The 14,693-nt window shown below is 35.4% G+C and overlaps 1 protein-coding gene across 1 annotated transcript; it reads right to left on the bottom strand.

Annotated features, from left to right (window-relative positions):
- Positions 1-1,647: 1,647 nt before the first annotated feature.
- LOC148124347 (olfactory receptor 6X1-like) lies at positions 1,648-9,088 on the bottom strand. Its single transcript, XM_087917109.1, has 2 exons — positions 9,064-9,088; positions 1,648-2,417 (listed from the first exon to the last, which is right to left on the bottom strand). Exons 1-2 carry the CDS (start codon positions 9,086-9,088, stop codon positions 1,648-1,650), a joined length of 795 nt encoding a protein of 264 aa, XP_087773235.1.
- Between the last annotated feature and the right edge of the window lie 5,605 nt (positions 9,089-14,693).

Here is a 14,693-nt window from a genome sequence, read left to right as displayed (position 1 = left end):
GCCAAGTACCCTGCAGTCCTGCATTGTAATCCCTGAGCTACCACAGCTCACATCATCATCCAGCGCTAGGGATTTGAACCGCCAAATTGACGACCTTTCCAATTGACCTTTCTGATCTGCATTCTGTCTCTTTTGAGTATTCCCCCAAATATTGCATTTATTTATTTACTTTCTTTATTTTATTTGTCAATCACTTACAAGATAATAGGTATAAGTATATACATAGTTATGAATACATGGATACATATAAGAAAAATAAAAGAAACAATAGGACAGGGATGGTAGGCACATTGGTGCGCTTATGCATGCCCCCTACAGACCTCTTAGGAAAAGGGTGAGGTCAATATTAAACAGTCTAAGGTTAAAGTTTTTGGGGTTTGGGGAAGAAACCACAGAGTCAGGTAGAGTATTCCAGATATTGACCACTCTGTTGCTGAAGTCGTATTTCTTGTAATCAAGTTTGGTGTGGTTAACCTTGAGTTTGTATCTATTGTTTGCTCTTGTATTGTTATGGTTGAAGCTGAAGTATTAATTGACAGGTAGGACATTGCAATGTATGAATTTATATACTCTACCTAGATCAGACTGAAGGCGGCATAGTTCTAGCTTTTCTAGGTCTAGAATTTCAAGTCTGGTAGTATAAGATATTCTGCAATGAGTAGAGGAGTAGAGAACTCTTCTTGTGAAATATTCCTGGACTTTCTCAACTGTGTTAATATCAGATACATGATTTAGGTTCCAGACTGATGAGCTGTATTTGAGTATTGGTCTAGCAAATGTTTTGTATGCTCTAGTTATTAGTGTAATATTACCAGAGAAAAAGCTACGTAAGATTAGGTTAACAACTCTTAACACCTTTTTGGCTATATAGTTACAGTGGGCTCTAGCACTAAGGTAATTTGAGATGAGTACTCCAAGATCCTGGACAGAGTTTAGATCATCAACCAAGCCTTAACTATTCAGCCTGTATTTTATTTTCTGATATATATTTTTTGCCAATATGTAGGCCAGAGCATTTATTTGTTGAGATTTGAAGTTGCCATTTGTTTGACCATTCTGATACATAGTCAAGATCTTTTTGAAGGGTAGCAGTATTGTCTGTGGTGTTGAATATCTTTACATCATCAGTGAAGAGAATGCAGATGCTCTTGATATGATCACAGAGGTCATTTATGTAGAGTATGAAAAGAGTTGGTCCTAGAACACTGCCTTGGAGGACACCACTGAAATGGATGAAATAGAAATGCTTCTATTCAGTTATGCAGGTGTCCAGAGATACCGTAAGATTTTAGTTTTAGGGGTAGTTTATCGTGTTCCACTGAATCGAAGGCATTACAGAAGTCTATATAGATTGTGTCTATTGCTTTGCCCTGATTGAGTTGTGTAGTCCATATGTTTTTGCAGTATAAGAGTTGCAGATTACATGATAGTTTTTTTCTGAAACCAATTTGTTTATTAGAAAGTAGGTTGTTTGTTTCTAAGTGGAGGATAATGGATTGGTTAATTGATTCCATGACTTTACAAGTGACGCAGCATAAGGAGATTTGTCTGTAATTTTCAACTAGGCTGGGGTCTCCCTTTTTGAAGATGGGGATGACCATGGCTTATGAACATAGTTTTGGCAAGGAGCTATTCCTGAAAGATTTTTCAAAGATTATGCTTAGAGTTTCGGCTATGGCAGTTGGTAGTTTTTTTAAGAAGTAGGCACATATTCTGTCCTGTCCAATAATTGTAGTATAAATAAATGGTGGTTGAAGGCATCTGGAGAATGCTGGAAATGATGAAGAGGTAAGAAAGGACAGTGAAAACCAGGGAGGACATAACCACAATTGCCATAACTAGGAAACTCAGGACTTCAACAAGATACGTATCTCCTCCTGCAATCTTCAACACTGGTCCTGCATCACAAAAGAAATGATTGATAATATTGGAAGTGCAGTAGGGTAGGTTTGCAGTCAATACCCTCTGATAAAGAATGGAGAAAAAACCTCCAAACCAAGCTGCCATTGCTAGCTTAAAGCAAACTCCAAAAGTCATGATTGTGGAGTATCTCAAAGGATGGCAAATGGCTAAATATCTGTCCAAGGATATCAAGGTGATGATGAAGTATTCTGTAGTGCCAAACAAAAAATAAAAGAACATTTGTGTAATGCAGCAGTTGAAACAGATGGAATTCTTTGCAGAGAGATAATTGACCAGAAGTTTAGGAATGAAAGTTGTGGTGTGTCCAATGTCAATGCAAGAAAGGTTGCTAAGAAAGAAATAGATAGTTTTCTGAAGATGCAGATCCAAAATTACTATGAGAATGATGAGTCCGTTGCCCATCAGACACAGGAGGCAGAGCAGAGAGACACAAGCAAATGTCATATTCTCCATTCCCCAAACATTGGGCAATCCAACAAGAATAAATTCAGTGGGGAAGTTGGGAGGAGCTGGCGCCGTGGCGATACGGTTTGCAATCGAGCTCTTCGATTGCAGCCAATATCTTCGTTTCTGGCGGTCCAAACGGACCTAAACCGTCCCGTAGGGATGGCTGTTGTGAAGAGCGTACCCTGTGGACTCCGGGACACCGCAAAGTCCTTGGATGACCCAGGAGAAGCTCTTTTGCTGGCAGCAGAGAGGCAGCCCCCATGCTGCTGAAGTCGGGGCAGCTCCAGAAAGAACGGGTCTGAAAGAGAGTCTGTCGGTTGGGTGAGAAACTTTTTTTTTTCTAATTTTTTGAGGTTTGAAACGTCACTCTGATTATTAGAAGAAACCTGTGTGATTTTTTGACAAAACTGATTAAGCGGTGTTTTTTCCAAGGGAGATGTCAAAGCGAGGCTTTATTTGCTTTTTTTTTTTCTTTGCTACCGGACTTCATTGTTATTTACTGGATAACTGGACTGTTCCTTTATATATATATATATTTTATTCTCCCTTTGGATTTTTTATATTCTAATTTTTTTAAGGCTAGAGGCTCCCTTTGGTTATTTTTTCTTTTTTTTCTCCTTTTTTGATTTTTATATATACGTATATATTTCCCGAGGCTTTTTTTTATTTTAATTATGCTGTCCTGAGAGGAGGGGGAAAGTGAGAATTAAGAAACTTTGTAACACTGCCAACTAGAGGCTTGGAAATATTTTACTTGAACTGGAGAGAGATGTGAAAGACTCCTTCTCAAGGACATTTCCTGATAAGATAGAGGGAAGAGCCCTGTAGAATATTATTACAGGTGCCTTTCTGGATTTCTGTCTATAATTAAATATTTATGGTTTAGCTTTGAAGCTTGTGGGAAAGAGAAGGGAGTCATAACTAGAGCCTTGGACAGCTAAGCAGAGTGCAGTGTATTGTTTTCTACTTTCTTTTTCTAATTTTTTTTTTAGTTCCGCCACCCCCTCCACCAGCATTGCTCTATATTTTTATTCTAGTAAGGTTTTTATTTTTAACTTTTATTTATTTGCAAGGGGAAGCCTTTGAATTTTTCATTTTTACTTTATTTTGATTTTTTTCCCTTTCCATTGGGACTTTTGCTTTTCTTTTTAATGTATACCAGTGGACTATCTTTTTTTTCTTTTCTCAACTGAGATTTTCTTGGCTGGATTAAGGTGTGGAATTTGAAGAAATTTATTCCTTTTGTTCTTTTTTTTCTTCTTTTTGGCTTTAGTCTTGTTTATTATTATTATTACTGGGTTTTTTATTATTATTATTTTTATTTTTTCTTGTGGATTACTTTATAATTGGATTAAGGTCAGGAAGAACTTGAAGAATTTCTTTTTATTTATTTTTTTTCTGTTTCTCTTTCTCTTTTTTCTTCTTTTTCCCTTATTATTGGGTTTTTTATTATTGGCTTTTTTCATTTTGGATTATAATTGGCGACTCTTTTTTTAATTGGATTAAAATTTGAAAGAATTTGAAGATCTGGAACCATCTAAAATGAGTAGGAAACTTATACCTTCGGGTGCCTCTGTGTCCACCTCTGCCTCCCCACCATCTGGACAACATTCAATTCAGGCAATGTTAAAGCAAGATAAAGAAAAAGAACAAGAAAAAGTAACTTTACAGATGATTATGCAAGGAATTCAAGATCTTAAGATAAAAACAGATACCATTGAACAAAGAACAGGGAGGATGGAGGAAAAAGTGGAAAATATCCAACAGATGATGGCAAAGTATGAGGAGAGACTTCAAAAAGTTGAAGAAGGGGGTAAACGAAGAGAGGAGAAGATTGGAAATATTGATAACAGATTAACAGTGATTGAACAAGAAAAAAGTGGGATGCTGAAGTGGGAGATGGAGAGGTCAGAATTTTATCTTAGATTTCAAAATATAGAAGAAGAAAAAGGGCAAGATTTGGCTGCGATAATGATAGGAATTTTGGCAGACGCCTTGGAAATAACAGAAGAGAAGATGATGGATGGAATAGATGAGATATATCGAGTTTTTACAAGATACGCGATGAGAAATAATCTGCCCAGAGAAGTCCATATTAGATTTACTAAAAAATCCATGAAGACACAAATTTTACAAGCGGCAAGAGAGAAGACGTTGAAATATAAAGGCAAAGAAATTTTGGTCTTAAAACAAATACCTAGAAGAGAATATCGATTCCTGACCAAAATGTTATTGAAAAAGGAGGTGACTTACAGATGGCTGATCCCAGAAGGATTGATGTTTACATGGCAAGAACAGAGACATAGAATTGATTCAATTGAGAAAGCAGAACTGTTCTACGCAGAATTTTTGGAGGGAGAGAAGAAGAGGCAGAAAAGGAGGTCTCATTAATTGAACCTCAAGAGGAACAAATGGAGATTGGAAAAGAAGAAGGCGCAGTAGGTGGACAGGTGGATATTAAAGATCAGCGTGAATTAAGATCCACGAGAGTGGTTAAATCTAAATATAAAATATAACCATGGAAGAGAAAAAACTGATTACAATAAATATAAATGGACTGAATTCAGCTGCTAAGAGAAGGAAGATTTTCCATAAATTAGGAAATTAAAGTTTGATATAATTTGCTTACAAGAAGTACACATTAAAAAGCAACATGAACAATTGTTAGTACAACCAAAATTAGGAAATTGTTTACTTCTTTGACTCAATGTAAGAAAAGAGGGGTGGTTTATATATCAAAGAGGCTACCCCAGCAAAACTGATTTATGCTGATGAAGATGGGAGAATATTAATGGTGGAAATAATGGACAACAATAGAAAGATACTTTTGACTGCAATTTATGCCCCGAATGATAAACAGGAAGAATTTTATAAAAAATTACATATTAAAATGGCTGGACTGGACTATGTTAATATAATTATGATGGGAGATTTCAATGGAATCATGGACAATAAACTCGATTATATTGCAACAACAGCAAAGTATAATAGAAAAATTCTTCCTAATTTTTTTTTTAAATGATAGATGAATTAACTTTAAAAGACATATGGAGAGAAAGAAATGTTAAACTTAAGCAATATACTTTCTATTCAAATAGACATTTATCATGGTCCAGACTTGATATGATTTGGATTTCAACAGACTTAATATCTAGCGTTCAAGAAGTAAATATTGAAACAAGTACTTGGGCTGATCATAACCCATTGACAATTAAATGGAAGGGACAAAGAAAAAGATCGAGATGGATGTTAAATAATACTATTTTAAAGGAGAAAGGATTTATACAATGGATGGAGAAAGAACTGGCCTTTTTTTAAAAAAGAAAATAGAAAAGAAGACACTTCAATACAGAATGTTTGGGATACAATGAAGGCTTATGCCAGAGGCTTGATAATAGACTATACAAGAAAAAAGAATACTAGGAAAAGCAAGCTTTCAAAGCCTTGGAGGATGAGTATAAAAGACTTGAAAAAGAACTGCAGAAAACGCCACAGAAAAAAGACGTTAAACTGAAACTGGATATAACTAAACATAAAATGGACTTAATAGAGAAAGAAGAACTAGCACAGAAAATTAAGAATGCTAAACAGAATTATTTTGAAGATGCAAATAAGCCAGGTAGATGGCTAGCATATAAGTTGAGAAAGGAGAAAGAGTCGAGGAAAATATTGCAGTTAATAGATGACCAAGGTCAAATTTGTCATGGCAGCAAAGAGAAAAAAGAAATTATTCATGATTTTTATAAACATTTATATAAGAAAGAAGATATTGATGAGGAGAAAGTTAAACAGTACCTGCAGAATGCAAATTTACCTAAGATACCTAAAGAGATTGAAGAAATGCTAGAAAGTAATATAACAATGATGGAGTTAAGCCAAGCACTTAAGAAACAAAATAATGGAAAAGCACCAGGTCCAGACGGGTTCCCTGTAGAATTTTATAAAACTTTTCAAGAATCACTGTGTATTCCATTGTTAGAAGTTATGAATGAAGCTATGTCAAAAAAGATGATACCTAAAACATGGTCAGAGGCCTATATTACACTTATTCCAAAAGAGGAGGCGGTTCCACTTCAAATTAAGAATTACAGACCAATCTCTTTATTAAATGCAGATTATAAAATCTTTGCTTCAATACTAGCAGAAAGACTTAAAAAATATTTGAATAACTTTATTCATCCAGACCAAAATGGGTTCTTGCCAAAGCGGCAAATTAGAGACAACATGAGAGTAATTCTGGATACTTTGGAATATTATGAGGCGCATCCTGAAAAGCAAATGGCTTTGATATTTTTAGACGCCCAAAAGGCATTCGATAACATGAATTGGAGATTTATGTTACTTTTAATGGAACAGATGGGCTTTGCTAGAAGATTTATCCAGGCAATAGAAGCAATTTACAATGAACAAACAGCTAAGGTAATGATGGAGGGAGAATTTACAGATCCTATTAATATAAGAAAAGGCACAAGACAAGGTTGTCCTCTTTCTCCCTTGCTATTTGTATTGACTTTGGAAGTGTTGAACAGAAATATCAGAGAAGATAAAACTATAAAAGGAATGAAAATTAAAAAGGAAGAATTTATATTACAAGCTTTTGCAGATGACCTAGTCTTTATCTTAGAAGATCCTATAGAAACAGCCTTGAAGCTGCTGGAAAAGATAGAGGCATATGGTGAGGTGGCCGGTCTGAAAATAAATAAAGATAAAACAAAGATCTTGTCAAAGAATATGTTACTAAGACAAAGAGAAGAATTGGCAGAATTGTTAAAAATCCAAGTTACAAACAAGGTTAAGTATTTGGGGATATATTTGACGCCAAGATGTAGTACATTAAAAGAGAACAATTACATTAAACTTAAACAACAGATAGCCCAAGACCTGAAGAAATGGGAAAACCTACAACTGTCATTAATAGGGAGGATTTCAACAATTAAAATGAATATTCTACCCAGAATTTTATTTTTGTTTCAAACAATTCCAATTAGGCTTGGAAAAGACTATTTTGAGGACTTAAATAAAATTGTGTTGAAGTATATATGGCAAGGCAAGAAAGCAAGGATAAAGCTAAAGCTCTTACAGGATGCTAGAACTAGAGGAGGGTTTGGCTTGCCTAATTGGGAGTTGTACTATCAAGCTGCAAATTTGATGTGGGTTAAAGAATGGATAACATTAAGGAAGACTAGATTGTTGACACTAGAAGGTCATGATTTGTTGTTGGGTTGGCATGCTTTTCTATGGTATAAGGGAACCAAAACACAGGGTTATTTTAGAAGACATTATATACGGGAGTCTTTGTGGTTAAACTGGGAGAAGACAAAAAAAACAATGTTATTTGAAAATTCCAGTTTGGTTATCGACGATAGAAGCGTTTTCTTACCCTATAATTTATAAAAAGGAACAAACAGTTAGCTATGGGGAATTACTAGATGAAAAGGGTGAACTTAAATCGATACAAAACTTAGAGGAACAAGGTATACAGATGAATTGGTTTTCATATGTGCAAATACACTCAAGGTATGAGGAGGATTCCAAAACAGAGGGATTTTATGATAAACAGACTGATTTAGATAAGATTTTGATGGGTACTGATGAAAAGGTGATTAAAAAGCTATATGGTTACTTATTGGAAATTAAGCTAGAGGAAGAACAAGTTAAAGAAACTATGATTGCTTGGGGGAGGAATTTTGGATACGGGATTGACCTAGAGAAATGGCAGAAATTATGGTTGCAAAACTATAAAATGACAATGTCCACAGCCTATAAAGAAAACTTGTATAAGATGTTTTACAGGTGGCATTTTCCCCTGACAAGAATAGCAAGAATGTTCAAGAACAAATCGGAAAAATGTTGGAAATGTCATCAGAAACCTGGTTAATACTACCATATGTGGTGGACTTGTGAGGATGCTAGAAAATATTGGACTAAATCCGCATGTGTTGGAAAAATGACAAAGAAGCATATAGATTTGAACCGGAGCTTTTTTTGTTGGGAATCTTACCAGATGTTTATAGTAAAGATTTGAAATATTTGATTGTAAATGTATTAACTGCGGCTAGGATTGTATTTGCAAAAAATTGGAAAAATGAGAAAATTCCATTGCAGGAAGAAGTTATAAAGAAAATATTGGAATGTGCTGAGATGAGTAGATTGACTTTTGAAATTAGAGAGCAAGAAGATAAACAATTTTATATAATTTGGGATCTTTTCTATCAATGGCTGAATGATGAAATACAAAAATAGAATATTTAGAATGTTAGACAATAAGGAATAATATTGATTTCACTTTTCTTTTTTTCTTTTTCGGTATTTGATATTATATTTATAAAATGGTTTTTCTTTTCTTTTTTTCTTTTATTTAGGATAGAGCTGGTAGGACTATATGATTTGTTATAGAATAAATTACTTAAATTATAGTTATCTCATAAGGCATGATTGAATAAAAGTATAGTCAAATTTTTTTTTTCTTTAATAATGATATGAGGATATATAAGTTTGGATTGATAATAAGAGTTATTATATAAGGTAATCGTAATTGTGACTACGAAATGAATGCACAAAACTGATGAACCAACCGACTCACTGTTTGTATATAAATACGGGAGAGCTGATGTTTTTATGTTTTGTCTGTTTGTTTGTTTGTTAAAAAAACAATAAAATTGTTTTTTTTTAAAAAAAGAATAAATTCAGTGGCTCTTGTACAGTTGGTCAAATTCATGTTTTCCCCTCCGGTTACGAAAATGGAAAATGTGGAATCCCCATTGAATCAAGATTTATCTCATTTCTAAAGACACTCTTCATACAGATACAGTTTAACAGAGTTGGGGGGGGGACCTTGTAGATCATCCAGTCCAACCCCCTACCCAAGCAGGAGATCCTACACCTTTTCTGACAGATGGTAGGCCAATCTCTTATTGAAAGCTTCCAGTGATGAAGCTACCACAACTTCTGAAGGCAAGCTGATCCACTTGGTTGATTATACTCTCTGTCAGAAAAATTCTTCTTATTTCTAGGTTGAATCTCTCATTAATCAATTCCATCCATTGTTCCTGATCTGGCCTTTGGGTGCTTGGAAAATAGATTGACCCCCTTCTCTCTGTGGTAGCCCCTCAAATACTGGAACACCGCTATCGTGTCTCCCCCGGACTTCTCTTCACTAGACTATACATGCCCAGTTCCTTCATATATTTTAGTCTCCAGTCCCCTAATCATTTTGCGTTTCTCTGCACTCTTTCTAGAGTCTCAACATTTTTACAGTGTGGTGACCAAATGGAAATAAGGCTTTGCCATATGAATATTTGAATATCTGTTATGATTTCTAATGCCCCATCACTACAGCCCTATAACACCAGAGGCCAAAACAAAAGAAACACATTTGCAACTTAGTTAAATTTCTAAAATCAAATGTTTGAAAATCAAACCTCATTTTGGGGTTCTTAACAGCACCCTGACATTTTTGGAAGTGGCATTCTAGAGTTGAAATATTCCAATATGAACTAAAAGTTTATTCTCTGCAACATTTTACTTTTCATTAATTGTTTTGGATATGTGAGTAAATAAATAATTTGAAATGATAATTAGAAATGTCAATGCCAAGATGTTTCTTGATGTGGCCATACAGGAATCACAGTCACATCTGCAGTGAAACTCTTAATTCTTATTATGCTTGTTGTATAATAAATGGACTTTAAAAAAATCTCTCTACACTTATCTTGACTTGTTCTTCATCCTTTATCTGCATTGTCTTCCCCAAGTATCTTTTATTCTATCTCTCTATCCATTCATCGACAATGTTTTGAAGAATCATACAAAATGCTACAGAACATATTGAGGACCAGTGATAGACTTCTTGAGAAATATTTTCCTTAACATTTAAAGAACATTTAACATCTTAGAAAGTTTGTTTACATCTTGTCTAAGAGTTGTGGGAGACAGTCTCCAAGGAGAGTTGTCTTTAATTTCCCATGAGCATCCATACCGTATAGGTAAAATATATTGAAGACTGATATTGTTGGACCAAATTTTAAGTGCCATGCCAAGAAAGGAAAAGCTCTTGAAACAACACCCCCCTCCCAAAATAAACTCTTTAATTTTTGTATAGTTCATATAATAATTCACATTTTTCTTCAAGGACAAAAAGAGAAAATAATTAAATCTTTCCTGATGCAGGGCTTAATTTTCTACAAAAGTCTGTGATATTATCTCTAGAATGACAATAGAACAGGATTATAACAACAGAATAACAGAGTTGGAAGGAACCTTGGACGTCTTCTAATCCAACTCCCTGCTCAGGCAGGAAACCCTGTATCATTTCAGGCAAATGGTTGTCCAATCTTTTCTTTAAAATTTCCAGTGTTAGCGCATTCACAACTTCTGGAGGCAAGTTATCCCACTGATTAATTGTTCTAACAATTAGGAAATTTCTCCTTAGTTCTAGGTTGCTTCTCTTAAAATCTAAGAGTCTGGTGTCATTATATTCTGTTGCTTGAGTTTGTGTTATGTTGAATTCTAGTATGCCATGGTCACTCTCACTCAAGGTTCCTGCAGTTTCAACTCCCTCTATCACTTCTTCCCTATTTGTAATAATTAAGTCATTAATTAAATAAGTCATTAAGGGGACATGCATAAGTGCACCAATGTGCCTACGGTCCCTTCATCAAGATCAGACAAGTGTTCTCTTACTATTTTTTTGCTTATTTTAACTTTTATTTCTGGTCTGTCTTTTACAGTTATGTTTTTGGTGGGTTGAGCTATAGTTTCTTTTTGTGTGAAGACAGATGCAAAGAATGAGTTAAGTAGTTCTCCTGCTACTTCCTTGTCATCTTCTCTCTTTAGTGGACCGACTGTTTCTTGATTTTTTTCTTGTTATTTATATGTTGGAAGAATTTTTTTTATTATCTTTGACTTTTGTTGCAAGTCTTTGTTCGTTCTGAGCCTTTGCTATCCTGACTTCATCTTTGCAGATTCTGGTTATCTGCTGATATTCTGCCTTAGTTGGACGTCCTTCTTTCCATTTTTTGTACTTGTCCTGTTTTTATTTCAATTTGCCAGAGAGATCTTTGTGCAGCCATGCTGGTTTCTTCTTGGATTCTTGTTTTTCTTTCTCAGTGGTATTGTGCTGGTCTGGGCTTCTATGATCATATTTTTTAGAGTTTCCCATGATTCCTGAGTTATTTTCCCCTTTAGGATTTTCATCCATGGCATATTTCTCAAGTTCTCTCTGAGTTCATTGAAATTAGCTCTTTTAAAATCCAAGACTCTCTGTCATTATGTTCTGTTGCTTGTGTTATGTTGAATTCTAGTATGACATGGTCACTCTCACACAAGGTTCCTGAAGTTTCAACTCCCTCTATCAGTTCTTCTCTGTTTGTAAGAATTAAGTCCAGTATGGCTGTCCCTCTAGTTTCACCTTCTACCTTTTGGACAACAAAGTTGTCAGCTCAGTTGGTTAGGAACTTATTTGATTTCTCACTTGGTGCAGAATTAGTTTTCCAATTGATATCAGGATAATTGAAGTCTCCCATTACTATTGTTGTGTGTTTCCTGCATATGTTTGTTAGTTGGCTGGCAAAAAGGACATCTATATTTTCTGCTTGATTGGGTGGCCTATAATATACACCTATGGCCATGTCATTCTTTTTTTCTTTTATATTGACCCATATGCATTCTAGGAGGTTTTCATTTTTGGTTTCATGCATTTCTATAACAATATAGTGGTTCTTTACATACAGTGCAACTCCACCTCCTCTTTTATGGGGTCTGTTTTTTCTTGTTCTTTTTGAATAGTTTGTTTCTTTCTACCAGTATGCTCCAGTCATGGGTTTCATCCCACCAAGTTTCTGTTATTTCAACTATATCATATTTACCTTCATGTATTCGTAGTTCGAGTTCACCCTGTTCATTCCCCAGACTTTGTCCTTTTGTATATAGGCACTTGAGATCTTTATGTCTGACACTGTGTTTACTGTCTACATAACCTGTGTTGTGCCTGCCTGCCCCTACTTTCTTACCACCTGTTTGATAAGTGCACATGGTATGGCTCTCACTATTAAATTGCTTGGTTTTGGTTGGCATCAAGGTTGATAATCTTACTTGCACAAACATCTATTTTTCATACACTGGTATCCTTATTATTTTAGGTTGATGGATACAGAAATGTTCTGAATCCATTAATTCTCTGTCCCCACTGTTCAGTTTAAATGTTTATCCAAGAAATCTGTGAATTTAATGCCAATTAACTTAGTCCCTTTCTTTGATGGATGCAAACCATTTCTTTTGTACAGTTTTTCATTGGACCAGTTGCAGACATCATGACTAATAAAACCAAAGCCTTCCCTTTTACACCACTCCTTTAGCCACACATTAAACTCTGATACACACTGCCCTTTTCCTTTTTGTTCCTTGTAAACTGGTAGAACCTCTGAAAAGATAAGCCTACAGCCCATATTATTAAGTACAGACCCCAAGCTCTGGAAGACTTTCTGAACAGAAAGTAAATCCTTTTGGGACAGATCATTTGTACCAAGTTGTATAATAGCATCAGCATCACAGTCCTTGCTGGCATTCTTGACTATCTTAACAATATGCTTTTTGTCTCTGCTGGCAGTAGCACTTGGTAGACACCTGACGTCTTTCAAAACTTCAGTATCCTTTCTAAATTTACATCCCTTACAATTGAGTCCCCAACCAGAAGGTAGCTTCTCTTTTTGGATGTCTTGCTCTTTTTGTGTGACTGGTGCATAATACCTGATTCACACTTTCTCCTTTCCAAAGTAAGTTCTTCTTCTACGACCATGATCCCCAGCTTACTTGAGTTATCATTATCACAACTACCTTGACCTGTCACTTTAGTGTCCCTATTAAGGTCAGAAAGGGCACTGTATCTGTTATGTTGGGACACAGCAAAAGCTTTGTGTTTATGGTCCACAGCTCTCACTCTGCCAGATCCCACGGTTGTCCATAATGCCCTTTTCCTGTAGGATCTTTGTAGTAGTGGGGGCTGGTAGCATGGCAGCTAAGAGATGGCTGGATTGGGCACCAAATTTCTGCTTGGAGAGCACAGATTAGAGATTCTAGATAGGCAATCTGTCCATGTAGACTGGTAATATTTTTACAAAGAGGACAGTATCCAAGTTTGAAAAGAGTACTGCGAAAGACAGCTATAAAACAAGTATTACACTGAACTAAGTCAGTCATTTTGAAATAAAATCACAATCACAATCTCAAGCACACTTATCCCAAATGTCTTATTGGTATTCTTGGTTTATAGTTATATGATTTGCACGCCTAACAGCATGCGGGCCACTATCTTTCTCCTTTCTACGCACCCTCTGCTTCCTTCACAAGCAGCCAGCAGCTCCTCCCACAACCTCTGGGAATTTGAAATGCAATGGAAGCAATTCAAACTGCCTCTTTCTTTTCTACTCACCCTCTGCTTCCTTCACAATCAGCCAGCAGCTCCTCCCACAACCTCTGGGAATTTGAAATCTGATATAAACCTTCCTTGGCAGTTTGTTTCACCTTGCATAGTTCGTATGGACCCTATAGACCTCATTCAATTCTCTTGTGATCTCTCGTTGGTCTTGTTCCAATGCTTCTGCAATCAGTTGTGCCATTGTGGCTCCCAGGTCCTCCTCTTTCATTTCTTGCACATTTTGGAATTGCAAATAGAACACTGTGAGCTCCATCTCCAAGTGAATTATTGAGTCCTCCAGGTCTCTGTTCATTTCCATCACTTTCCTATCCATTGCTTCCACTTTTTTTTCACTTTGCTCTGCTTTTACCTCTATGTTTTTTATTTTTTGTTCATTCTTTTCTATCACTTGTTATATTGTTTCTATTTTTCCATCACAATTTTGGATGTTGCATTTCATCTCCCCCATTTCCATCTTCAGATCAATATGATTTGCTGACATTTTTTCCTGTACTTTGAACATTTCTTGGATAGATAGCAGCATTGCTTGCGTATTAGAAGAGTTACTCACCTTGTCTGCAGCCGACATCTCCTCTATTGTTTTCTGTTCCACTGGGGATGTAATAGATGCTTCTGAACTTGAAATTGTTTTCTTTCCTTTTAAAGTTGTTGTTGTAGTTGTCATATTTTTTTACTTTGTTATATAATTCTTCCCACTTTACCATACACAATCTTTCTATCCACTTTTATTGTTTCTGTTCAATATTTCTGTATATGCTAATTCAAATTACTGATCTAATATTTATCATATATTGCTAGCTTATTGTATTTTGTAGCAAGTAATGAGAAACTTTAACATATTAATACCTTACTTATACTGAAAACTAAATAGAAAAAAATATTAGGTGCA

This window comes from Pseudonaja textilis, chromosome Z (genome assembly GCF_049901715.1).
Source record: "Pseudonaja textilis isolate UNSWEBS1 chromosome Z, rPseTex1.2, whole genome shotgun sequence".
Lineage (NCBI taxonomy): Eukaryota > Metazoa > Chordata > Lepidosauria > Squamata > Elapidae > Pseudonaja > Pseudonaja textilis.
The sequence above is the reverse complement of the archived record's forward strand: the minus strand, read 5'-3'. Positions and strand labels throughout refer to the sequence as shown.

Bases quoted from the DNA above. Each gene is read 5' to 3' on its own strand.
- LOC148124347 (XM_087917109.1), bottom strand. From the start codon at position 9,088: ATGAATTTGACCAACTGTACAAGAG. The intron at 2,418-9,063 runs CCACTGAATTTA...CTCCCAACTTCC, and splicing joins TTTGACCAACTGTACAAGAG to CCACTGAATTTATTCTTGTT.